General features: G+C 30.4%; 1 protein-coding gene across 1 annotated transcript; it reads right to left on the reverse strand.

The window, feature by feature from the left end:
• Positions 1-239: 239 nt before the first annotated feature.
• On the reverse strand, positions 240-27,274 carry LOC130014615 (lupeol synthase-like). Its single transcript, XM_050376839.2, has 16 exons — positions 27,086-27,274; positions 26,904-26,993; positions 26,618-26,815; positions 26,433-26,517; positions 26,180-26,346; positions 25,756-26,058; positions 25,506-25,625; positions 24,924-25,046; positions 24,419-24,517; positions 23,593-23,649; positions 23,460-23,506; positions 21,685-21,828; positions 20,808-20,985; positions 15,432-15,512; positions 15,203-15,286; positions 240-400 (listed from the first exon to the last, which is right to left on the reverse strand). The coding sequence occupies exons 1-16, from the start codon at positions 27,158-27,160 to the stop codon at positions 278-280; spliced, it is 1,974 nt and encodes a 657-aa protein (XP_050232796.2). The 5' UTR covers positions 27,161-27,274; the 3' UTR covers positions 240-277.
• Positions 27,275-27,551: the final 277 nt, after the last annotated feature.

A 27,551-nucleotide genomic window follows, 5' to 3' on the forward strand; every position in this document is an offset into this window, starting at 1 on the left:
CTTTCCTTTTTATTTTATTTTTCAAATTCAATTAAAAGTTACGGATTTCAGAGCTATCATTCTCATTCTCTAGTGTTGATTTCGGTCTAATATATCAGATCGTGATAGATAAGCATATATTTATAGAGGTAAAAAATTTATCTTACTAATTTTGGTTTCTAGCATTGGTCGAAACTGCGCCTTTTATATTTATATCATCTAAAACCAACAAATACAAATAAATTTTAGATATAATTTTTGGCATTTTTATTAAAAGAGAACATCTAAATTTATTTTTTCAAATACTTTTAAAAGGCAAAGGAACATGTTGGCAGTATTCCGCTAAAGCCCATAAAGGAAAAGTATTTCGATATAAGCCATAGTGCAAAATAGAGTTGCTCAAGATTGCTCCGGTCATCTCCTGCCAGAAAAAGATAAATATTAATACTTACATAAAATTTAGATCGTAGGAATTTTTTACAAGTTAAGTTGTAGAAAATTTTAATATACTAGTTGATTTTTAACAGTTGGTATTTATTTTATATCAGTCAATTTTAATAAATTTATTTAGTATTTTTTATCAATCATTATCAACAAATTTAATAAATTTATTTTGTATTTTTAATCAATCATTTTTCAATAAATAATCAGGTATCGTTCAACAAAGAATTGCTTGTAGTTATTTAATTTACTATCAATTTAAAATTTTACTAATTTCAAATTATAAAGTTTTATGAACTGTTGTTTTTCATTTGATTAAATTTAAAAAAAAAATTCTATTAAAATAATTATAGGAACCTTATATTTTCTTTCCAAATGCTTATTTTAAAACTTATTTACTGTTCCTCTAGAAAAAGACTTATTTAGTATTATTTTAATAGCAAAAAATCTTTAGAATATGATTACTTAGATATATTTTATTAATCTGATTAATTTATTACTTAATAAATTTATAAGAATATTTAAAATGTAAAAACAAATGTATTATACAAAAAAAATAGTTAACTAAAGAGAACGGCATCATGCTCTCCCAGACTCTTGGAAAAAGCTTAACCCTAAACAATCAGGCAATCCTGCTCCGGCCATCAGCTCCATTCATCAACGTGTAGTAGCTTCTTCAGTCGTTGAAAACAGCAATACTGGTATGGTGGTATAGAACAACAGTTTTTGGGTTATATATTTTGAGAACTTCCCTAAAACTTGGAGATACCATGACCTAGAAACAATTTTTTTCTAGATACGGGGTAATCAGTAGGGTTACATTAGCTACAAAATTGACTAAATGTAACGTTAGTTTTGGTTTCTTTCGTCCGGAATCGAACAAGGCTATATCTTGGATTATCGGAAGGCTAAATATGATTTCTATTGGCAAGTTTTCTCTTAGAGCTTTTCCTTCTAAATACCCTGAGAGGAAGAGTAATGTTACTAAGGTAAGGAATATGAACTTGCAACCTACAAGATCAGTGTCTTCCCCATCATATAGAGACAAGAGATCATATAAGGAGGCGTTGTTAGGTTTATCTATTGCTGAAGGTGAACAGATTATGGAAAAAGTTCATGATTTACGTTTATCAATCCCTAACAATTTGATCATTGAGGATAAGGAATGGTTACATCGTCCCGTGGTGGCTAGGGTTTTTGATATAGCTACGATTTTGAAGGTTAATAGTTTTATGGCTACGAAGAACATTATGGTGGAAGATATTACTTTGTTGAGAGCAGTCTAGTTTTAATCAAGTTTCATACGATGATTATGAGAACTTTTTGATGTTTAGTGGACCTAACTTGAGAAATTTCTTTTAGCCCTTTTCTTGGGTAGAGGATTTTGATCAAGCATATTCTAGACTGGTTTGGGTAACAATTTCTTGTTTACCGGTTTCGCGTTTGTCCATAGGTGTGTTTGTGGATATTGGTAATACTATTAGCTAATCAATTATTATTCATAAATCAGTTAGCAAAAGGAAACGTTCGGATTCCGACATGGTTCTTATTTCCATGACTTGTCGGTCCATTAAATACTCAGTCGAAGTCAATTTTGGTGAAAAAACAGAATCAGTTTATGCGGTTGAATCAGCCTTTGGAGTTTAAAAAGGGTTTACATGATAAATCCAGTGCAGAGGTTCTTTCTCAGGTTCATTTGATCAAAGAGTGTTTCAAGCCTCCTTCTTCAGCTTCAGATGATTTCTTGCTACACAACGTTAGTGCAAATCAAGCTTCGGAAGAGCTTCTCCATTCTCCTAAAATCAGACGTGATGTTGTGGGTTTGGCTTTAGCAGGCACTAATGCAGCAATTTTAGGGTCTCAAACTCCCTTGTCTTCTCATAATTTGAATGAAGAATCATTAAGAAACCAACAGGCAACCACAGTATTGAACTCACTTCCAGGAATTATTTTGATAAGAAAATGATTTTGGGTCATGAGTTTTTGAAGGACAATGTGGTTAAGGAACAATTGGGTCTGGGGCATATTAAAACAATATCCAGACATGTGAATTTATGGATGAATTTGGTGAGTTGCATTCTTGTTCTACGAACATATTTGTTGAGGGGACTGTTACATCCGATATTGGATACGATTCCTTTTATTCAAGAGGAAGACGAAGTATATAAAACGTGGAAAATTGGTTATAACCTGGGCCTACTCAAGCTGGAGGATAAGGAAGCAACATTATGCAAACTGTCGAAGTGGATGCATAAGAGCACACTATGAGCTTTTTTTATCTGTCGAGGTTTTTTTCTTTTTTATGTCGATGCCCCTTTCTTTTATCTCTTGGAATTGTCGAGGTGGTCTGTTGAAGAATAGAAAACATATATATATACATACATACATATATATATATATATATATCTATCTATTCGACACTTGGTTTTAGCTAATAACTTTTTTATTATTGGTTTAATGGAGTCTAAAAAGGAAAATATTGATGATTTTTTGGTTAGACAGCTATGGCCTAATTTGGATTTTAGTTATGCTTGGGTTCCCTCTATTGGTGCTTCAGGTGGTCAGTAGCTTATCTGGAATTCAGTTTTATTGAAAGATGTTTCCATTTATAAGGGTGGGAGATGGATTTCTATGGACTTTATTTTGGCATTATTCTTTGTCATCGCGTTCTTATTTATGCTAGCAATTTGGTATATGATAGGTTAGTTCTGTGGCACGAGCTAAGTAGTTTCTTGGACTTTATGGGCACGATTCTCATAAGTGGTGACTTTAATGAGATTTTGGGCTCTAAAAGAGAGAATGAATAGTAATGGGTATACGGTGTGTTTGGTGTCTTCTCGTGATTTTGTAAATAACTCGGAACTATTAAACTTACCATTTCAAGGAAGACTTTTCACTTGGCAAAATTCAGCTTCTAAATCCCGCATAGACATATTATTGATTTCAGCTTCGGCAGGATATACTTGACCTGATTTGGTTTTATTAGCTTTGTTTGGAGGCCAGTTAGATCATGTTCCTATTTATTTTTTATTTGATAATATTTTTGACTGGGGTCCTAAGCCATTCTTTCAATGGATTCTTGGTGGGATCACGATGGGTTCAATAGTTTTGTTAATGAGAGTTGGTGTTCTATCTGTGCTAATACCCTTAATCTTATCCAGAGATTAAAGGTGTTTAGACATAAAATTAGAACTTCAAACTTGGAGGTTTTTGGGGACCAGAACAAGAAAATTCAAGATCTTTCTGTGAAAAGTCTTTCTAATGAATTAGCTGCAAAATCAGGTAATTAGTTTGAGGATGAGAGGACGAATTATTTAACTTTGCGGGCTGAATTGTGGAAAGCTGAAAAATATGTGGATTCTTTGTAGTTGCAAAAATCAAGGCTAAAGTGGAATATGGAGGGAGACAGAAATACTACGTTCTTTCATAGCATAGTTTCCTTTCATTATAAGAATAACCATATTTCTTCGGTTCTTGTGGATGGTACTACTTATTCGGAGCATAAATATATTAGCTTTCACATCAGAAGTTTCTACAACACTCTTTTTGGCTGAAATGTGGGAGTTAGTTTTGATTTATCGGGCTTTCTTTTGATCAAATTACAGATGTTTGGTCCAACTTATTTATTAAGCTGTTTGAACTGTCTAAGATCTTAAACGCTCTTGGTTTGTGTGGGACTGATAAAGCTCCGGGTCCGAATGGTTTTATTTTTTATTTTTATCAGAGAGCATGGTTGATGATGAAAGGCGTGATTATTAATTCATTTCAGAGATTCTACGAGTTTGGTACTTTACCAAGAGGCATTAATTCATCCTTTATGGTTCATGTTCCTAGGATTGCAGGGTCTTCCAACATAAAGGATTATCGTCCTATTAGTTGGGTGAATGGTTTTTATAAGATGCTTTCTAAAGCTCTTAATAGGAGATTAGTCCTTATACTTTCTGATGCGATATCAGATTGTCAGCATGTCTAGTATTTTGGATTATTCTATGATAGAAAATGAACTAATTCATGTTTCCACAAGGAGGAAGGACAAATGGCTGGTTCTGAAGCTTGATTTTCAAAAAGCTTTTGACAGTATTGATTGGAAGTATTTGTTCTCGGTTATGCGTTGTATGAATTTTCTTGAGAAATGAATTGAGTGAATTTCTCGTTGTCTGTCTACAACTACTATGGCGATGCTTATTAATGGCAGCCCAGTTGATCCTATTATTTTATGGAGGGAGTTCACCAAGGGGACCCGATTTTTCCTTATGTGTTTGTTATTGCAGTGGAGGGTTTGAAGCACATTTTAGATAGTTTGGAAGTGGAGGGTTTAACACAGGGATTTCAGTGTGCTCATAACCGGGACCCTATCTTTATGTTGCAATTCGCAGACGACATCATCTTGTATCTTCCTTACGATATTGAGTAGCTGAGAAACATGATTCATATTATTTGCTGTTTTGAGTTGATTTCTGGCTTAGCAATTATTTTTTATAAAAGCTCTATTATGAAAATTAATATCAGTGATTCTGAGCTATTGGCTGCAGCTCACTTGGTGGGGTGTATAAGACAACTTCTTTTCCGATCAGATTTCTAAGGATCCCGTTATCCAACAGAAAGCAAACCACCTGGTCGTGGGATTTGGTAGTGGAGTGTTTTAAGTCTCGTTTGGCTCTCTAGAAAGGTACTATTATCTTTCTTGCAGGAAGGTTAGTCCTTATTAAATCAGTTATATATAGTGTACCGGTTTATTTTATGTCTATGTTTAATATGCCTGGCTTAGTGAGTAACCAATTGGAGTTGTATATGATGAGATTTTTATGGAAGGGAGACGTGAATCATAGAGTTTTGTCTACGTTTTTTTGGAAAGTCATTTGTCAAGATTTTAATAATGGGGATTGGGGTATGGTAAATCTTTAAACTAGAAATGAGAGTTTATTGTTTAAATGTATTTACAAATTGAGGATAATTCCACTTGATACAATATTATTTCTAATTGTTCTTCGGTTGTTGATTAAAATTTTCTTTTGTATGGAGATATAAAGTAATTATCTTTTATTTGAAAAGGCCTTAGAAAATTATGTTGCAATGATATCGTGATTTAAAGTACTTTTATCAATAATTTAAAGTTTGTTGTTGGTGATGGGAATGATATTTCGTTTAGGAATGATAATTGGATGAGGAATAGTCCGACAACTTTTCTTTTTCCTAGACTTTTTTAATCTGTAAAAAAAAAAACAACTCTTAAAGATGTTTGGTCTGAGAATTGGAGATGGAGGCGTAGATTAAGGGGGAACGAGCTTCTTTTATTTGCTGATTTGCAATTGATTTTTGATAATATTACTTGTACATAGGGTCGTAAATATAATATTTTGTGAAAATTTGCGTCGGGGATTTTCAGTTCGGCTTCGTTTTGCAAGCTTTGTGGTGGACTAGATGGCGGTTTAGGAGGTACGATTTCTGGATCTGCACATCCTATTTCTTTTGCTAGGGTTGCAGTCTGGACTATTAGTGCCATTGTTGGCATTGTTAGGTTATTGAATAATACATATTCACAATTTGGACTGAATGGACCAGTTGGTGATATGGCCATAAATAACAATTTTTTTGCGTCAAATTGGTAACTAGTCCAGTCAAAATGGTAACCGTTTTTTGCATGGAAATGGTGGGGTTTTTGGTACTGCAAATTTGCGAAATGAGGCAGAGTTGGTCGAAGGGGATGATCCAGTTGTTCTATTTAATCCGTTCAGTCACATTTGGAAGTCCTTAGCGCCACCTCGTGTAAAATTTTTTATTTGGCTTGCTTTATATGATAGAGTTTCTTCTCTTTATTTTTTTGGCTATTCGTTCTATAGTTTCTTTGGATAATTCAATGTGCTCCATTTGCAATGTTGTGAAAACGCAAGCGTATATTTTTATTCATTGTAGTTTTACCAGAAGAGTTTTGTATGATACTTTTCAGAGATTAGATGTAGTTGGGGTCTTTCCTTCTTATTTTGTGGATTTTATGTTATAGTGGCAGTATATAATTCTTAGAGGTCTTTAATGGAGGCGCTGGCAGGTCACCTGTATGCTTGTGATTTGGGAAATTTGAAAATGTAGGAATGGTGGAATTTTTAAGTAAAAAGATGCAGACAAATATGCAGTTATTCTTAACTATTTTTTAAGGAAGTTTGATTATTAAGAATTGTAATAGGAATTTTGTCTATTTTTAAGGAGAAAGATGCAGACAAAGATGCGGTTATTCTTAACTATTTTTTCGTTGTATTTTATTTTCAGACATTTAATTTTGCCTTTTCTATAGCCGTAACTTTTAGAGTGCAATTTTAATGCGCCTGTTTTAATGCGTAAGTTTATAGTTTAAGTTTTTGTACATATTGTGACTTTAATATACAAATTATTCATAGAAGAATGTATTATACAATGACATAAATAGTCTTGTAAATTTAGCAACCGGATTAGAATGTTAAACTTTTCTTTTTAACAATTTTGATGGAAGAGTGTTTATGGGAGAATTTAAATTCACGATCTAACAACTTACTGCCCAGACTTATAACATTTGAGGTATAATTCATTGGTTAGAAAGTTAAACTTAACAAATGTATTATACAATGTTAGTCATTATAGTTTAAAGAAAATGAATCCACATTATTGATTAATGCAATGCAAACATAATCATTAATAGCTGACGCATTACTAAAATCAATCTCAACTGATTTAATTGAGTGAATTTAGATATAATCAAAATAAAAAAATTCAAATCGGTTTATAATTGATAAAACTAAAAAAATTATTTTTTTAATTGAAAATTATAAAAAGAATATCACTTCTAATCCTTGATCACTTTAAATTGATAAAAATGAATTAAGTATTTATGTCATTAGCAAAAAATGAAATTATTATTTAATAACAAAACATTGTTATGACTATGGAAATTTAGACCGAAAATAATGTCATCCTTTAATGAGAGCGGTTCCCCACAAATTCTGAGCGGTTCCCCACAAATTCTAACTTTTTCAAAAAAAAAATGTTATCCTTTTTGTTTCATAAAAATAAAATAAAAATATTTTATTTTATTTAATACATTTTTATAAAGGCCTAATTATTTAAAAACCCTCCACCTTATAATATCTTTGTACTCTAACCTAGAAAAAAATTCAATTATGTCCAATTTTAAATTTTCATGTTTTACCTCTACCGCAACCAACTGTACAATTAATGATTTAAATAATTAAAGGATAAAGACATTAATAACAAACTAAATAGAAGGGGTATACTATATTATTTTTATCTAAAAAATATAAAAAAATCTTTCAGCTTTAATTGTTTTTAAAAAATTTATTAAAAAAATTAAATTATTTAAAAAAATATCAACCTGCCACCATACTCCTCCGATTTACAAATCTGTTACTTAATTTTAAAAAAATTATTTTTTTATTTTTTTTGGTCCTCGTGCTCCTCCTTTCATATAAAGCGGAGCTCTCCTAGAAGGAAGGAGCATATCCGGAGCTCCTCCTTCTATGGAAGGAAGGAGCAGATTAGTTCCTTTCTTCTGGAAGGAGCAGCTCGTGCTTCTCATTCCATGAAAGGAGCAGCTGCCAGCTCGTGCTCCTTTTTCGAGAAGAGAAGTATAAAAAAATTAAAAAATAATAGATTTTATTTTATGTAATTCTATTTATTTTACGGTTATTGATCTAAATTTTTTTATTAATAATTAATATAAATTAAATAATTATTATTAATTAATTTTTACGAAAAAAGGTGTTTTTGTAATACCCCATAATTTTAAGTGATTAAAATATGTCACAAGGTCAAATTGAAATAATTAAAATATTAAAAATAATATTTTGAGGGTTCGAATATTAAGAAAAATATTCGAAAAGATTAACATTAATAATTAATGGACAATAGTCAGGTTGGACTATTTAAATTTTTTAATTTAAATCACGAGAAATGATTTAATGAACCGGGAATACGTAAATTAAATATAAGTATAAATTTAATTTATGAGTGTCCCTAAAGGTTCATTGTAATTATACAAGTTTAAAACTTAAATTGGAAATTTAAATTCTAATAAATAAAATTTATCGGTACTAAAGAAGAGCTTATAAATTAAAATAAAATAATTTATAAGTTTCGAGCGAAAAAAATTTGGTGTCAATATTCGCGAAGTAATATTAAGAAGCTATCATCAAATTTTTATGAAATTTGGACATAGTTTTTATATTCAGCGAAACTGATTCGGACCTAATAAATTTTCCGGGATTTATTAAAAATAAAATATAAGTCGGATTCGAATAAAATTATATTTGTATTCGTTTCATATTTTATTGGATTTTTGTGTAAAGTTTCGCAAAATTTGAAATTAGTTTTCGTTTGAGTTACAGACAACTAATTAAGAAGTTGTGTTAAAGTGCATGAATGAGCTAGTATCAAAATGTACTTTGGCCATTAACTATTTATACTCATTTCATTTGAAATGAGTAACCCAGAGCTGCTTAAGGGTTTCAGAGAACGGCAAACTAGGGTTTGCCGATTCTCGTTCGATTCTCGCGTTCCGACTCCGATTTTTTCGATAATCCGAACGTATTCGAGGTAATCATCACTCATTTGAATTCGGTTATTAATAAAATGGATTATATTCGAGTTTTATACAGTTACCGTATCGAATTGATCGTATACATATCGAATCGACGTTTAAACTATAGAATTGGATGTTTTGGATTGAATTTTAGCATTCGGAGAGGAAAATTTGACTGTAGCACGTCCGAAATGGCCCGAGGAGTGAACTCCGGGGCTGCACTTCGGCACCCAGCAGGCTGCACGAACGTGCAGCCAGTCTTCGTAGGGGGAAATCAAATGGGCTTTTACCCTAACTGGATTTTGATGTTTGATACGCAGACGACTTTGTATTACAACCCAATCGAACTCCGAAAAGTAAATTGGAACGTTTTAAAAGTTAAAAACGTTTGTGTAAAGTAAAAGATAGTTGGTTTATTAAAACAATGTTAGATTTTAATAAAACCCTACATTAATCAAAGTGATTAATGTTAAAATGATTATAAGTTAATATCAAGAGTGGTATTAAATATTGAACGAGAAGTTCAATATTAAGATTAATTTAGACGTTTGTTTATAGATTCGTCTATAAACATTAGTTGTTTGAGTCTATCATTTATATGATAGGACTAAAGTTAGAAATTCAATGTCTGATGTGTTTTGACATTTGAATTTTAATTAGATCTGACGAGTGGTCGATCTAGCGAGCCAAACACCAACGTGTTTGACTGACGAGCTTGATAGGAGCTTACATTTTTTAAAATGGGGATATCGGTTCTGTGAGTTTTGCTTTGTGGTTTTTACTTTTAAATATTTATATTTAAACTGTTTTTAAATAACAAATTGCACTAGTATAATTATGCCATGAAAGATCCATTGGAACAAACCTCCTATTGGTTTTCAATAGGACTGTGTGATCACCAGTAGTACGCTAGATACGAGACTGTGTCTGACATAGAGCTCAGTTAATGTCATTGGGCGTTGGAAGTGCTACTGATACTGACTTAACAGTCTGAGACGGCAGTAACGGTTACGATCACTGGCAATGCTGTGATGGCAGTTTCACGGTTACGGTCCAGACACCCCTCTTAGACGGCAGTGATTCAGTTCACGGTCTAAGGCCCATGATGTGTAGGTTGAGACCCATACAATAGTCTATCTTGTAGGGTTTCATCTGAATCAAGTAATTGGTAATATTTTATATATATGCGATTTGAATATTCATTTGTAAATGTGTGAACTTACTCAGAAATATTTATATTTCTGACCCTCCCCATTGTTTACCTTTCAGGTTATCAAGTACGAGGTCAGACTTCCACAAAAATTCCGGAAGTCAATGTCAGCCATACCTCTAGAGCTGCAAGTAGTTGGGTACTCGGAAGTCTTTTTTATTTACAACAGTTCAAACTTATTTTGATAAACTCTGATTTGAACTATTGTATATGTATATGATTGAAAAGCTGCGTGTTTTCAAAAATACTTTAACCAATTGTTTGAGAGATACACTGGTTTCATACTTTTAACATTTTAGGATTGTATTGGAAACGGAGCATGTACGTCACATGAGATTGATATTTGTGCTCTGGTTTCTTGAAATACAATCGGGGTTTTAAGAATCCAGTTTTCAGAAATGTGTTTTCGTTAAACGAGAAAAGGTTTTAACGGTATTTTTTGAAAACAGATCATACGTGATGTATGGTTTTGAATTGTGATCAAGTTTTTAATAAAGGTGTTAAAGTATTTCTGCAACGAGGTTGCAAATCTTTTTTATGTTATAAAACGCGAAAAATTTATAAAGGTTTTTAGACTTGCTACGGGTTTTGGAGCAAACACTCCTATTTCCTAGCGCCGGTCTCGGCTCGAGTTTCGGGTGGAAATTCGGTCGTGAAAGTTTTTATATAATTAATAATATTAACGTTTAATTAGAATACAAGACAAAAATGAAGGATTATTTTTAATTTTTTTTTTTAAATAAAATGAGGTCAATTTTAGTACTTCGGAGTAGAAGTAAAACATGAAAACTCTAAATTGGATACAATTAATTTTTTTTAAATCATAATATAAATGCAAAAACATTAGAAGGTGGGGAATTTTTAAGTAATTAGGCCTTTTATATTTACATTAATCTTAATAGTATTTGAGTTTTCACTTTTTTCTAATAGTGGGTAAGCCTTCTAACCATGGTTAATGGTTGTTATATATAAATCTAAATGCTGGAAAAATTAATATAAATTTACTAACTTTTTGTCTTTTTTTTTCTTTTTGCATTGTAAACTTTTTTTTTACAATACCTCTCTTTTTTAACAATTTTAATTAATTTCTTGTCACGTTAAAAGTTTTACTCTACACAAAAATTAAAAGAAACCTCTCTCAAAAATAAATAATACATGAAAATGTTAATATAAGTTTTTGTGGATAAATTTTAGATTGAAAATTGAGAAAATGTCACCATATACCCCAAAATCTGAAAAGTTTATGTTAGTGACCCATGATAATATTTTTAGCAAAAATCCCTTTTTTTTAGTTTTCCATTTTCAACTCTACCCTTTTTATTTGTAAGTTACTTAATTAACCTTACTCTATAGTTGCTGCTCCACAGTTGCTATTGTGTACTTCATACACTCAATTTCCCTCCTCCCCAAGTTTCTCTTCTCCTTTACGTTTTTTACTTCACTTTTTCTCCATCACTTTTGGTCTGATAGTAATTGTTGGTGGTGATATTGTTGGCGATCGGACCTCCGGCGATCTAATTTCCTTTTAAAATATCCAGATCTGTGTTTCAATAATTTTGAAAGGTCTGTTCTTTGTTTGCTTCTTCTATTGTTTTTGGTAATGATAGTGACAGTGGCAAAGTAAGAAGTTTGGCAAAGGAAGAAAAATAGTTGTAGATTTGAGCATTAAAAGTGATATAAATTTCAAATTAAAAATTGAATAGAGACAATCTGTAGTGAAAATGAAGATGATAACGATTTGGAATTTAACAATCTGTAGTGAAATGGATCGATTTTGGGTGAGTAATTTTACCTGAAATTTGATTATATACAGTGGAATGGCTATGGTAGATGAAAACCACATGAAAAGAGGGAATAATAGTGGCTTAAAGGTTGATGTGGAAGGTAGCAGTGGAGATGAAGACGGGGAAGAGAGCACAGATTCTTGGAGTTTTAGAGATGAAAAAAGTAGGATAAATATTAAATTAATATTGTACTAAAAGTAAGTAAACTTAATAAAAAAATTGAAGATTTTTCTAGATGGTCAATATGAATTTAATATATATTATCTAAATTTTTATTAATGTGAAATCTAAATTAAATAAATTTTTAATTTAATGCACTTTACTTTTAATAATTTTTTTATTCAAATAGTTATTATAACTTGTTAATAAAATTTATATTATTACTCTTTACAATCTTAAATTATATTTTATATATAGAGAATTTTGAAATTTAGTGTAAGCACAAATTGAATCTCTCTTTTAAATAAAATATATTTGACAGTCTATAAAACCGAAAATTAACCTGATGTGAACCGGGTGTGAACCTATATCAACTGAATTATTTTAATTTAATTTTTAATAAAATTTGTCTTACTGCTCTTTACAATCTTAACTGACATTTTATATCGAGAGAATTTTGAGATTTAGTGTAATATAATATTTCTTTTAAGTGAAATGTATTTGACATTTTATATAACCGAAAATCAATATGTTGTAAACCTTATGTGAACCTATATCAACTGAACTACCTTAATTCAATTTTTAATAAAAATTTATCTTACTGCTCTTTACAATTTTAACTGACATTTTATATTGAGAGCATTTTGAGATTTAGTGTAATGTACAAATTGAATATCTCTTTTAAATAAAATGTATTTGACAGTTTATAAAACCGAAAATCAACCTAATGTGAACCTTATGTGAACCTAATGTGAACCTATATCAACCGAACTACCTTAATTCAATTTTTAATAAAAATTTATCTTACTGCTCTTTACAATTTTAACTGACATTTTATATTGAGAGCATTTTGAGATTTAGTGTAATGTACAAATTGAATATCTCTTTTAAATGAAATGTATTATAAAACCGAAAATCAACCTAATGTGAACCTTATGTGAACCTGATGTGAACCTATATCAACTGAACTACCTTAATTCAATTTTTAATAAAAAATTATCTTACTGCTCTTTACAATTTTAACTAACATTTTATATTGAGAGCATTTTGAGATTTAGTGTAATGTACAAATTGAATATCTCTTTTAAATGAAATGTATTTGACAGTCTATAAAACTGAAAATCAACCTAATGTGAACCTTATGTGAACCTATATCAACTGAACTATCTTAATTCAATTTTTAATAAAAATTTATCTTATTGCTCTTTACAATTTTAACTGACATTTTATATTGAGAGAATTTTGAGATTTAGTGTAATATACAAATTGAATTTTTCTTTTAAGTGAAATGTATTTGACAGTCTATATAACCGAAAATTAACCGGATGTGAACCTGATGTGAACCTATATCAACTGAACTACCTTAATTCAATTTTTAATAAAATTTGTCTTACTCTTTACAATTTTAATTGACATTTTATATTGAATTTTTTTTGAGATTAGTGTAATATACAAATTGAAATGTATTTGACAATTTATAAAACCGAAAATCAACCTGATGTGGAACTTATATGAACCTATATCAACTGAACTATCTTAATTCATTATTTTATAGAAATTACTATTTTTTACAATTTTAACTGACATTTTATATAGATAAAATTTTGAAATTTAATATAATATATAAATTGAATATTTTTTTTAAGTGAAATGTATTTGATAGTCTATAAAATTAAAAATCAACATGATGTGGACATGATATGAACCTATATCAACTAAACCTTTTTAATTCATTTTTTGATAAAATTTTTCTTGTTATTCTTTACTATCTTATCTTATATTTTATATAGAAAAAAAATTATTTTTCTCTTTATAACTTTATTTAAAAAAAAAAACACTTTCATAAATGTAAGAAAATGCATATCATACCTGTAAATTTATACCAACAAACACTTTTATAAATTTAAGTGCATCCTACATTGATTTCACTAAAATTTTATAAACGAATATAATTACTTCGAAATAAGGAAAAGCAAGGAAAAAATCTGAAAATAAATTACTAAAACAACAAGGCCAAATATAAGGAAATTCATCAGATTTGAATTAAAACTGAAACAACTTCAATTACAGATCCAAATTAATTACTTCAATTTATACACGTAAAGCAAATTAATAAAACAGAAAGATAACATCACCTCTCTTTTCTGCATTTTCTAATACCTAGCTACAACCACATGTTCAGATTTATAGTTATTTAACACAAAAAATTGAGATTGTGGTGGTTTTAAAGATGAAGAGAACTAGAGTAAGAAATATTCTTTTAAATAAAATAGAAGAGTAGCTGAAATGAAAGCGAAAATGTATAAATAGTACAGGTGGTGGCTTTGACTAATGGAATTCGTGAACTGCCAATGAGTCTAGATCTCAGTACAGGCGGTTGTGAAGTCACAACAGCAGAACCCTCTCCACTTATCACTGGTGATGTAGATGTTGCCGATGGGTTGGCGAAGCAACATGATCCTTTGATGGCGATAGTGCCGGCACCAGAGTCGAAGCTAAAGTCGGGGAGTTTGGAGATAATGCTGCTACCGGAGCCGATGATGGAATTTTTGCTTATATAGATGTAGGAGAGAGCTCCGGAGCCAAAGATGACGTCTCACCCATCGGTGAATGTGAGGAAGGAAAAACTGTTAGTGGAGAACCAGTGGCATCGAAGATTTTGGTAAATTAAGTTGAAACAGATGATGGGGGCAAAGTTGTCATATTTTATTATAGAACTAACATATATTGGGTTATAGGGGATTTGTGAAAAATTTATTATTTTCTTGAGTGATTACTGCAAAAATTAAAATCTTGAGGTAAAAATAATAGACAGGACATGTTTTGAGGGATTTGTGTAAATTACCCTTGAAAATTTCTTAAATAAATTTAAGGTAGTAATAAAAATATATTAATAAGTACTTATATACATTATAAAATAATTAAAAGCGAGTCTATTTTGTTTAATTTTATAGATAAAATGATAAAGATAAAAATAAATATTTTAAATTTATGTATTTAGCGTATTATAAATAGGCAACAAAAAATGCACCTTAAAATGTGATATAATATAATAATTCATACCTGTTGAGGAAAGTCACCGAGTTCGGTTTGAGAGTTTATCAACAATCTTGAAGCACGATGTAAGACTGTGGGATCTCTTTTAGCCTTTTGCATTTACAAATTAAAAATTTATGCGTTATCAATTATTAATTTGACAATAATATAATGCTATATGAATAGGATAGCTAATTATTAATCTTATCTATTGGAAAAAGAAAATTACTAATCTTATCCACAATAATAAATTTACCTGCCCACCATGAATCAATCCCATCATAGCTAACGCAGTTTGTACTAAGTTTGATCGATTGCCTTCGAGGGGAACATGTACCTATAACATAATAGATTATTCAACTCATAGCTTTTACAAATATTTTAAAGTACTAACGAGGTATATTTCAAATAATATAAACGTTAGATAATATTTTGTTAAAATCAAAAATTTTATTTTTTTCATAAGCGCTTTTATTTTTCTTGTTATATATTATTAAAAATATATTTTTTCAAGGTTATATAATTCTAACTAACAAGTCAATTATTTTTTCACTAATATTTGATAAAATCTAATATTATTTTCTTTTATCATTTAATTATATTAGTTAAAATTAATAATTAGTTTTTGACTATTATTATTTTTATTTTATATGGACCTGTCCATGACGGGCTCGGTTGTATAACCCGACTCATTAAAATATAAATTTTATAATAAAATGAGTTAAGTGAGCTCAATTAGATTCAATAGAAAATTAAATTAATTAAAGTTATAATTAGGATTTTAAGCAGATGTATATATTAGCTATATATAAATTTAAACATAATTAATTAATTAGCATAATTAAAAAACAATAATATAGTGAAAGATTAAGCCAAAAAATATGATTTTCTCTCTCTTATTTTGTCTTAGTGCACGTTAGCATTCCATCTACTATGATGTTTTCCCATGGCAAAAAAACTGGATAAGAAATCATCATCTCAGCAAGCTAGGGCTCGAAAGAAAGTAGAACAAGTTATTTCTTATGATGTTGGTAATCCAAATGAAGAAGTCAATCAGGAAAATAGTGTTCAAAATTAAGAAATTAGAAATGATGAATCGCTAAACCTTGCTTTATTTGGAAAGGAATTATAAAATTTTGTCGTCGTAATGAAGAAAGTTGGGGTGTTTTTATAGCGAATCTGAAATTCATAATTGGCGTAGGCGACTCTACTTCACTTTGGCATGACAATTGGATGGGGAATGGTCCGGCAACTATTTTATTTCCACGCCTTTATAATCTTTCAAACCAAAAAAAAGCAACAATTATAGATATATGGAGTGGTAATTGGAGGTGGAGACGAAGTTTACGTGGTAATGAAGCATTATTGCTTACTGATTTTCAAGTCATTTTTGATCGTATTGCTAAAGGCTCTAATCGGGATGAAGTCAGATGGAATAACAGTTCAGGCATCTTCACTGCTGCTTCTTTTTGTGAGTTTTTATCTACTGTTCAGGCACCTGTTGCAAATTCAAGACATGCTGTCACGACTTCCTTTATAGCAGCTACAAGTCCGGTGTCTTCTTCGCAATTTCCAGCAGGTACGGCTCTTCGCTCCATTCAGAACTTGTACGCAGCGTTGATCCCATCCTTTCCAGCTGCAAATTCCCCGTTGATTCCAGCAGCTATGGCCTCCGGAGCGGATCAGAACTTGGCGACATTGTTCAATCCCACCATTTCAGATGTTGTTACTTCATCTTCAGGTGTTGTTTTGTTTCACAATTCGTTTATGCAAATTTGGAAATCTATCGCTCCCCTGAGAGTGAAGTTCTTTTTATGGGTTGCTAGTCATGGTAGGGTGGCAACGTTAGACTTTTTGACGAAACGTGATATCATTCCGGTAGACAATTCTCTTTGCTCTCTTTGTGCTTGTGTTGAGACACAAGATCACCTCTTCATTCATTGCTCCTTTGCTTGGAGTATTTGGAATAGTGTGCTAGCAAAATTGGATGTTGTTTGGGTTGCTCCTTCTTTCTTTGGAGATTTTATGATTCAATGGAATAACGACATTCCATTGACTCGCTATCGGATGCTATGGCAAGTTCTCGGTTACCTTATTATCTGGGATATTTGGAAGAGCAGAAATGGGAGGATCTTAAAAGGGAATGCAATGGTAAAAGAGGATGTCATTTTTAGATGTTTTATGAGAGCAGTTTTTCTATTTAAGCTTTGTAATAGAAGTTTTCCTTATACGGGTATGGATTTCTTTAGGAACCCTCGTTGTATTTTGTTATCGGACCTTTCATTTTTCCGAATCTCTTGGCCTAAGCCTTTAGTGTGCTTCTTTGTAAGTCACTTCTTGTGCGAAAGTCTTGAGTTTCGGTCTTTTTGCCACTTTTTTTGGCCTTAATATACATATTATTCATAAAAAAAAAGAAATAAGAAGATCAGTAGTGATGAGTTTGATATAAAGACGATGGAAGTTAATGAGCCGGTGAAAAGAAAATTGCCAAATCTTTTGAAAATAATAGACATAATGACCCTTAATGTGCCTTGAAATACATTCCTCCATTAGTCAGCAATGGAATTAGAATATCAAAAATTCATGATATTTTGAAGGAGATACATTGATGGAAGTATACAATTTTGGATAGTGTTTATGGATTGAATCCTCGCTATTTCAAGCTTTATCGGGAACTGAAAAGGAAACATAGGGCCTATTGAGTTTCACCAAACCAAGCCAAATATATTTGTGCTCATTATTGAATAAGAAGACGCAAAGACAATAATTGAAGATCCCATTACCTTTGATATGCATCTATTTCTTTTGTAAGAATGGAAAAGGAAGATGACTTTTGATATTGAAAAAGTTGCGTCTATTTATATTTGGGTAAAGTTCTCAACGCTTCCTTGGGAATTATGGGGCACGAAATTGTTAAGCTTGATTGCTAGACCCTAGGAAAACCTTTATTTGTAGATCGTTGTACTAGAGAGAGAGCCAAGCTTTCCTATTCCAGAGTTCTGGTGGATATGAAGCTAAATGAGACTTTTCAAGATGTGGTAATGATTGAAGATGAAGGAGTTCAAACCTCTAAATTTGTTGAGTATGAATAGAAGCCCATTATTTGTAAAGTTTGCAAGAAACTAGGGCACAAATTATTTTGAGAAAAACATATTTAGATAGAGAAATCCAATGAGAATGAAGATGTTATGATAAGCAATGAGACAACTAGAAAATAAGTTCAAGTAGCTGATGAAACTAAAGCTAAAAATTAAAGTAAATAAATAGAAGATAAGCATGAAAAAAACCTAGATCCTCCTAACATATCTCAAAATCTGGAGGATGGATTCCAGCTTATGACCGACAGGAAATAAAAGAAAATAATGTCTGTTAAAAGGATTGAAATTGATCTTAACCAAAGATTTGCAACTAGAAAAGGAGGTATGGTTTCTAAAATCCCTAATGTGTAAATAAACTATTGAAAAACCCAAGAGGCTTATTAGCCTCTTGTGTTAGTGAAGTATGCTCAAAAACCATACTTTAATGAACGATTGTATAAATTAATCCCAAAGGTAAAGATATATTTTTTTTAACTAATTAAATGATCATTAATTTGACTAAGTTTTCATTTATTACGTGTTGTCAGAATCCTCCTCAATATTCTCAATAGCAATAGGAATATCAGATTCATAAGCGTCTATAGTAACAGTTCGATTATTCACCTTAACGACCATATTATAGTCAGTGTAACATCTTTTGAAATAAGAACCGATCCCGAGTCCATTCTTTCTTTACTTGAGATCAAAGGGTGGATAGAAATAGTATAACAAAGAGAAATTTCCATAAAAGTGAAGAAATTGTTGTCCCATGCTATCAAAGGAACTCCTGAAAAGGAAACCCAAACAAATCTCTAACCCGAATAAAAGAAACCATCCCAAGGAGTTATGGAATTAAAGAAATCAGTTAGGGTGGGAAATAGTTTCTTGAATTGTGTTTGTTCATCATGATTATAGAAGTTCAAAAGGACATAAATCCTTCCAAGAAGCGAATAAGATTCAACAACAATCCCTCGTGATTGCAGAAAAGAGCTAACATGCAGGACATCCGTGATATGTTTGAGTGAAACAATCAAAGAGCTAAATTCTGATTTGGTGCAATCAACTGTTGAATCGTAAACCAACTCCTTCATCTTAACAACATCAGCAAAGGAATGAGAGTCTTTCAAGGATGGAATAATATTCTTATTGATTAAAGGTCGGCTTGTCTTTCTTAGATCAACACGTTGCATGTTTTAGGTTTAGGGTTTGCAAATTTTGAAACAAACGCTCTAAGCTTCCATGATCCTATGAAAATGTTGCTCAAACGATAAAGGGTATCTCTGATATTCTGATCCGCTTCTAAATGAAAATGTTGCTCACAAACGATAGTCTTCCTTATATCTTTTTTATTTTTGCAATGTGAAGCACCACCGTTCAATTTTTTATTATTTCATATAAAGCGGTCATCAAAATCTAATTTGACTAACTGTTACGTACTATGTACACATGGTCCTTTCCAATTAAAAACATCAGTTTCATACCAAATTGCATAAAATATACTCCCTCCGTCCCAATAGAGTTGTCCACTTTGAGAATTTTTTTTGTCCCAAACCTCTTGTCCACTTTCAAAAAGTAACTAACATTTACACTCAGTTTTTCTATATTATCCCTATTTAAAATCAACTAATGAGTAAATTTAAAATAAAATGCAAGTGTGTCCTATATTAAATAGGAGTATGACAAGAAAAGTAAATAAAATTTTATAAAATTTATAAACAATAATAGCTTTTCTTAAACTGTGTGATAAAAGTAAAGTGGACAATTCTATTAGTAGGATGGAGGGAGTATATTAAAAATTGAAAGGTATGAAATTTTAAAATATTGAAAAGTTAATACATAAAATTGTAAAAAAAATAAAAGATCATGCATGATATCAAAAAGGGTTAGGTACATATAAAATCATAATTTTTACATCAAGTTTTAAAAATAACATGGCCTTTAAAAACATGTAAATCACAAAGCACCTTTAATTTCTTTTCAGTTTCATCATGGACACAAATTGGTGAAATTTCGCTAATTTGGACATCCGATCGTGTCATGCTACGTCAACAAAAATGCCACTAAAATTTATTTTTGAAAAGAAATAAAGGTGGTGTCTATAATTGACACGTTTTAAAGGTCATGTAATTTTTTTAGATTTGATGCAAAGTTCATAATTTTAAATATAATTAACCCTCTTAAAAAAATGGGAACGTGCAAAAAAACTCTAATATACATATATATAATCTGCGTCTCTCATAAGAAATTCAAGTATTTCGAATTTCAAAATTAACTCTAATGTCTTGAAAACGCATCCAAAAACATAAAAATTGGACGGTGTAACAGAAATGTAAACGTAGTTGAACTATTTTGTATTTATTTGATGTGTTTTCAAGACATTAGGTCATTTTTTCAAAATACATGAGATGTTTAAAAGATACGATACTACATTAAGGTACTTTTTGCACCTTTTCCCTTGAAAGAATTAAAAAGATATAGTTAAATAAGAATATTAAGCTAAAAATTTTGTATTTCTTAGAAATTAACCCTTTTTAAATATAATAATATATACTTACCTTTTGGGGGCATGAAAGGTAACTCTCTCCCCATCCACCATCATTTCCTTGTAACTTAAGAAGAAAATCCACACCTTTACGAATAGCAAGACAAGTTTCATACGTCTTGCCAGCAGCAACTAGCCCTTTGATTGCAAAGAATGTGCCATAAGTGAAGCATATTCCAAAATTTCCATACCTGAAAATATATATAATAGCTGATCAAAACAAATACATATGAGAAATATTTATTAACTTATTTAAATTGATCAAAACTAATTAGTAATTTCTCTAATCTATTAACTTACTTAAATTTACTAATGACATCCATAATATCATCAAAAAATTATTAAACTATTTTTATGAGAAATATTTATTTAGAATATTAAGAAACACTAGGTAAGTAACAAATATTTTTAAGACCTCATTGTGCCAAATATTCAAATCTTTTCGACTTTTTGAAAATATATATAAACCTTTTAAAAATTAAAAATATATCCAAATTTGACAAATTCGTTGTAGATCTATCAATTTCTTCAGAATTAATTTAATTATGTCTACAATAGCTATTGAATATGTTAATTGTTTTTTTAAAAAAATTGATAAGAAAAAATATTGTCAATTGTGATGTCAATTTTGAAACTTATCGAATCGATATTGAAAAATTGGATAGATTTTTAACAAATTGGTCAAATTCAGATAGATTTACAACTTTTAAAAGGTTTAAATAAATTCCAAAAAAAATTGAAAAAATTTAACTTTTCAAAAACATTATGTCTATTTTTTATTTTAATCCTACGACATAGAAAGAAAAAAGAGTCATATTCAATTTTATCTAGAAATCTATTCTAATTGTTAAAAACATTAGGAGTAAAAAAGATGTATACGTATTGTATACCATGAGCCATCGGGATTTTGCGTGCCTTCAATGTACTTGATAGCATTTTTAATGAAATGATCAATCTCTTTCTCCTTGTGTGTAGGGTATAACTTCTTAAATAAAACTAATGCTTGGAGTGTAGACGAAGTGCACTCCATGTACCTGAATCACACTATTTTATTAGTCTTAATTATCTACAAACTTATAAAGTAACAAAAAAAAGCCTAATTACTCATAAATTATGGATCTTAATTTGATTTTTTTTAATTGTACCTAGACGTTATATAACGGTAAATTATACTATATTTTGTATTTTTGATTTTCAATGGTACACTAGAACATTCAATTTATATTTTTCACTTGAAAAAAAAGTTTTAATAAATTCTTCATTTTTAGTTATATTATAATTAGACATCTATCTATACTATATATAAAAGCACGGATGGAGGGGGGGACAGGCAAATTTACTGAATAATCCTTTTCAGTTTACTACTAAATAAAGATTTTATAGTCATTAACTAATTAGTTATTTAATTAATCACTATTCTAATTGAAGTTCTAATTAGAATAGGTAGTTAAATTATCTCCAATTTAATTTTTAGTATGTAAAAAATAACTAAATTATCTCCAAATTAGTAGGAATACCTATCTTTTAGTTTGATTGAACTATAAAATTAAAATACTGTATTTGGTCAATATAATATTATTTAAATTTTTATCTTATTATTTTTAAAGATATTATTAATAAAATTAAGTTAATTATTTAATTATGGTTATTATAAAATCAAAAGAAGAATAAATTCAGTATGGAAAAAATTTAATAACCGAATATATTATATTTACTTTTATAATTTTTTTAACTAATTTAATATTAATTATAAATAAAAAATTGATATAATTATAATAAATTTACTAATATGTTAATTGACGAGTTACGTTACGAGCCACGTGCATAGCACGTAATGCGAAACTAGTCTTATAAATAGTATAGACAATCCTTCAGCCTCAGAAAATTCAACAAATAATAATAATTTTTATATTTAATGTAAATTAATTATCGAATGTTATATTTAAATCAAAAACCGTTTAATATGCTAAATGTTTATAAACGTCTTCGATTTTGGTGTCGTCTTCCTCCGACCCTCCACCTTCGGATCCACCAAATCAGATCTGGTTCGTCTTCCTCCATTCAACCAGATTTAACTTGTCTTCCATGGTGGAAGACGAGCACACCTTCTACTCGTCTTATAGTGAAAGACAAGCTCGGGTTCGTCTTCCATGACAAGCTCGGGTTCGTCTTCCACCATGGAAGACGAGTCGGAGCTCGTCTTTCATAGAGGAAAACAGACGATCTGGTTCGCCGACAATAGAGACTCCTTGGAAGACGAACTAGATTCAGTTTGTCACATCCGAAGACGGCGGCAGGGTTGGAGAAGAGCGGCATCAGAATTAGAGGTTGATGAAATTTTGTTTTTTATTTATTTAATTTGTAATAAAATCAATCGTATCTCTAATAATTAAATAGGACTTATTTGAATTTTTAAAAGTTAAAGGATTTGTTTGAGTTTTTCTAAGTAGAAAAGAGTATTATATTATTTTTATATTTAGTTGTTTTGAATGGTTTCATCCTTAAAGAAATAAAATCGTCCAAAATTTAAATTTTAGGATACAATTGAAAGTCGAAAATACAAAATATGATATAATTAGCCGTTTTTCAACGGAGTAAAATTGAAAAAAATTCAAAAGTCCGTAGTTTCCGAATAATTAGGCAGAAATGATACAATTAATCTTACTCATACTCAACGGCAACATTTTCAAGGAATTCCACTGGACTGAACCACTATTTATAGAGGCAAAGAGGGAAACAAATTAGAAGGTAATTTTGTATATATATTTGTTTGCAATCTCAATAAAATCAATTCTTACCTCCAACCATGGCCCTGCTCTTGGTGGTTCATAGATTGGCATGCCGCCATTCTTACTCTAGTAAACTCACAATGTTTAATTGATTGTAAATTAATTTATACAAAGATATAGTTAACAAGCATATTACTTTCTATTTCTTGCAAACTCAACTTTATTTTATCAAAATTTTTTGATTTTTCGTTTTAGTTCGAGTTTTGACATAAAAAAGTATTAGTTAAATTCTAATGAAAAATGAACTAAAATAATCGAATAAATAAACATTCAAACCGTTCAAACTGCACCGTTTGTTTTGTTTGAAAATTTAATCTTTAAAATTTCAGCTCATTTCTCTTCGATTTTGAAAAATTAAAAAATTTTAGTTTAAGATATAAATGAAAAAGGGTGAAAAAGTGAGATATTTTTGGATGATCAAATCAACTCAGATTCATAAAAATTTGTAAGGTTGTGCAATCGGTTGAACCTAACCAAACCGAAATTTTTTGAGAAAAATTCCTTTTCAAAACGATTCAAACCTGTTGATTCGGTCGGTTTTTCGGATCGATTCAGTTCGATTTACACGGAAAATTGGCTGAACCGATCCGAACCGACCAACCAAATTTTTTTATAATATGACACCGAATCAAGTTTGTCAGTTCGGTTCGGTTTTCTATTTCGGTCAGTTTCTGCACACCCACATTTTACAATGTGTTAAGTTCATTTAACAACTACGTGGTTTCGCCTTTTGAAAAACAAGATCATGTAAAATTTTGAATAGTTGATATAATATAAGTATGAATTTAAAGAATCTGGTTTAAATGAAAACATTAATGATAGTTAAAATCCATACCTGAAGAGAAAGTATGACATCAACTGCATCATACAATTCGATAGGTTTTATATTCTCACCAATGATTTCAGGCGGCATCATTGAGAAAAGAAGACAGAACTATATGGTAAATATGATAAAAAAAGGATTAATGTCAAAAAAATCACGAACTTTAAACGTTTTCTCATTTTAATCACGTAGTTTAAATTTTCTCATTTTCATTCACAAACTATCACTTTTTCCCAAATTAATGCATGGCGCTGAGGTGGCACTCATTCATTGGTGTAAAATGACCTCCACCTCAGCAAATTACACCAATGGAGTCGTGACACCTCAGCACCGTGTATGAATTTGAGAAAAAGTGATAGTTCGTGCATGAAAATGAAAAAATTTAAACTACATGGTTAAAATGAGAAAACGTGTAAAGTTGGTGAATTTTTATGACATTAACCCTAAAAAAAACAAAATTATAACTCAATAATGCAATTTATAATATTAATCAACATTAATTTGCTGCATTAATTACCTTCATACATTCTGCAGAACTATCGGAAGCTTGAAAATTATGATCAATATCTGCCAGAGGCCATGCACCTTTAAACACATGACGTGACATGTAGTTGTAGTCACCTACTGGAGTTTCAGATATCTAATAAAATTTCAAATTTCTTTAGAATGTAAGGCCACACTAAAATTTGTAAATTGAAAAGTTTGGCTAAATTGTTAATTATATGCTAAAAATTATAATAGTGTGCTCCAAATTATTTGCAATTGATGTCAATTATATATTAATTCGTAGATTAAGAAAGATAGGAATTTCAATGATAAAAATTAAAATACATTGTATTTCTTTAATTAATTTCTATGATAAATTAATTCATAATTGGAAAAAAAATATATACATAAATTGGTTCAACTTTATTAAGATTTTATTTTTTTATCAATTATTTATTTAACTGTTTAATATAATTGACATCAATCATAAAACAGTGGAGCAAATAAATGATATTTTTAATTCGAGATTCTACCTTTATAATTAATTCGGAGTCGGCAAGTGAAACATTATTAACAATCTTGGTTTATTATAACTAACCCTAAAAATAATCACCTGAGTATTCTTTATAAAATTATATCCTTTCTGAACTGTATGTCTGACTTCAGCAGCAAGATTACTAGCCAGCAGAGCTTGAAGAATCAAACTAGTATCCCATAATTGAGTTCCTAGGGGCTACAAAATTTCAAAGGAAAAATGATATATTATTAGTTTATCAAGTGCATGAAAAGCTAAAGCGCAGTAATTCTGCTAAGTCGTGGGATTTATTCTTCCCAAATCATAACGAAACCTTATAATGACTAACCATCATTTTCATTCCATCTTCTGCAATCCACATAAAATCTGAAATCCTTGCAAGATGTTTCTTAAAAGCTTCTCCATCGGGGTCTTCAACCCAGCAAGCAAGCATGTTAAATACCTTGGTCGAACTTACTACAGAAAAGTATCGACTATTTTCATCCTCATAATGAATATGATCCATTACTACTTTAATAGACTTCTCGCGTAACTTGTTGAACGGCCATTTACTTCGAAATGACTCCGTACATGCGTAAAGAATGTCCGACATTGACTTTTGCATAAAAGACTTGGGATACTGATTATCCTCCTGCAATAACAATCACATTATGCTTTTTTTACTAACTAATTTGAAATTATGTTTTTCTGCTAACGACTCGTATGGTACTCCAACTTTTACTTTTTATGGGTATAATTAAGCCAAAATTCACCTTTGCACATAGATGGCGTGCCTTTTTCCAATTGATGGTGTTATAAGCTTCATTGAAGATTTCCTCTCTTATTTGTAAAATGAGCGGTGTGCTTGGACTAACAAATCTCTTTCCATACAGATACGACATAGCTGCGAACGTATGTCGAGAGAAGCAATTCATGTTTGCTGCAATAATTGTGAAATTGGTAATTAGAACGGGAGAAGAGTAAACAATGGCAAATAGATGGAAGAAAAATCAACAAACTACAAACCTGGATGCGATGGAAAGCTTGTCGGAAAGAGCCAAAACTCCGGTGGCACGGGATTGTTCCCTTCCCACTCATACATTCCAAGAATCTATAGATCAATAATATCATCACTACAATGTCAATATGATAATAGATATAATTATATAACTAAAGAAACAAGTAAACTTAGAGTTGGATTTTTAACTTACTGATAGCCATATCTTTCCCCAAGAGCTTATGGCAATTGCACCACCATGATCAAGAATCCACTTTCTACCTCTTTCACAAGCCATATCTTTTCCGCCATCGGGTCCTTCGCCAAGCATTCGCATACATATATAGTTGAAAACCGTACAGAACATGGTGCTGTGACCTTCTATATGAAGTCCCCATCCACCATCTTCATTCTACATATATAATTAATGCGTATGGTAATTCAAGTTCACTATGCGTAAACTTAATGCTAAAAAAAAGATATGCGTATACTTAATTCACCTGATGGCAATAAATATAACGTAAAAGTTCTTTACGATATTCTGCTGGAAATACTGAATTGAGATGTCCGGTAATATATAGACAAAAAATCTGCATTAAAGTAGAAATGTATAAATTACTTTATAAATTATATGAACATCTCAACATGTAATTTAATTTCATACAAAATTGCGTATAATTACCAAAGGAGGTGTGAAGAACAATGCACCACTTTGTTCTGCGCACCAATGACCATCACTCGCCTGCAAGGCAGACATAAAGTGAACGCTCCTCCGCAAAGCAGATGTTGCAGCTTCTCTTGTAATTTCTTCGTCATCTTCAATCTTGATTTTCGGAGTTATTTCTTTGAAATTTTTCTCTCTTAAAAACTGTGTTTTATCACATTCATAAACAACTTATCATGCAAGAAGAGCCTAAGATATAAATAACAAATTTTTATGTTCAATTTATCAACTCTTGCTTGTAGTAATATTTTAAGCGTTGCTACAAATATATATTAGAAAAGGCGTAATGTCTTAAAAACATCCGATCTTTTAGTCCTTTTTCAATCCTATCAGACGTTGAAAACTGGTCAATTATCCATTTCGCGTTTTCTTATTTCAGTTGTATCATTATATTAAGCATTAAATTGACATTTTTTAATTAGAA

Source organism: Mercurialis annua, linkage group LG5, assembly GCF_937616625.2.
Source record: "Mercurialis annua linkage group LG5, ddMerAnnu1.2, whole genome shotgun sequence".
In the NCBI taxonomy this organism is placed as follows: Eukaryota; Viridiplantae; Streptophyta; class Magnoliopsida; order Malpighiales; family Euphorbiaceae; genus Mercurialis; species Mercurialis annua.

Excerpts from the sequence above, each read along its gene's own strand:
- LOC130014615 (XM_050376839.2), bottom strand. The coding sequence starts at position 27,160 with ATGTCTGCCTTGCAGGCGAGTGATGGTCATTGGTGCGCAGAACAAAGT. Across the intron at positions 26,994-27,085 it reads TGTTCTTCACACCTCCTTTG|ATTTTTTGTCTATATATTAC; the intron begins GTAATTATACGC and ends ACTTTAATGCAG. Across the intron at positions 21,829-23,459 it reads AATGTTGCCGTTGAGTATGA|GTACATGGAGTGCACTTCGT; the intron begins GTAAGATTAATT and ends AGTGTGATTCAG.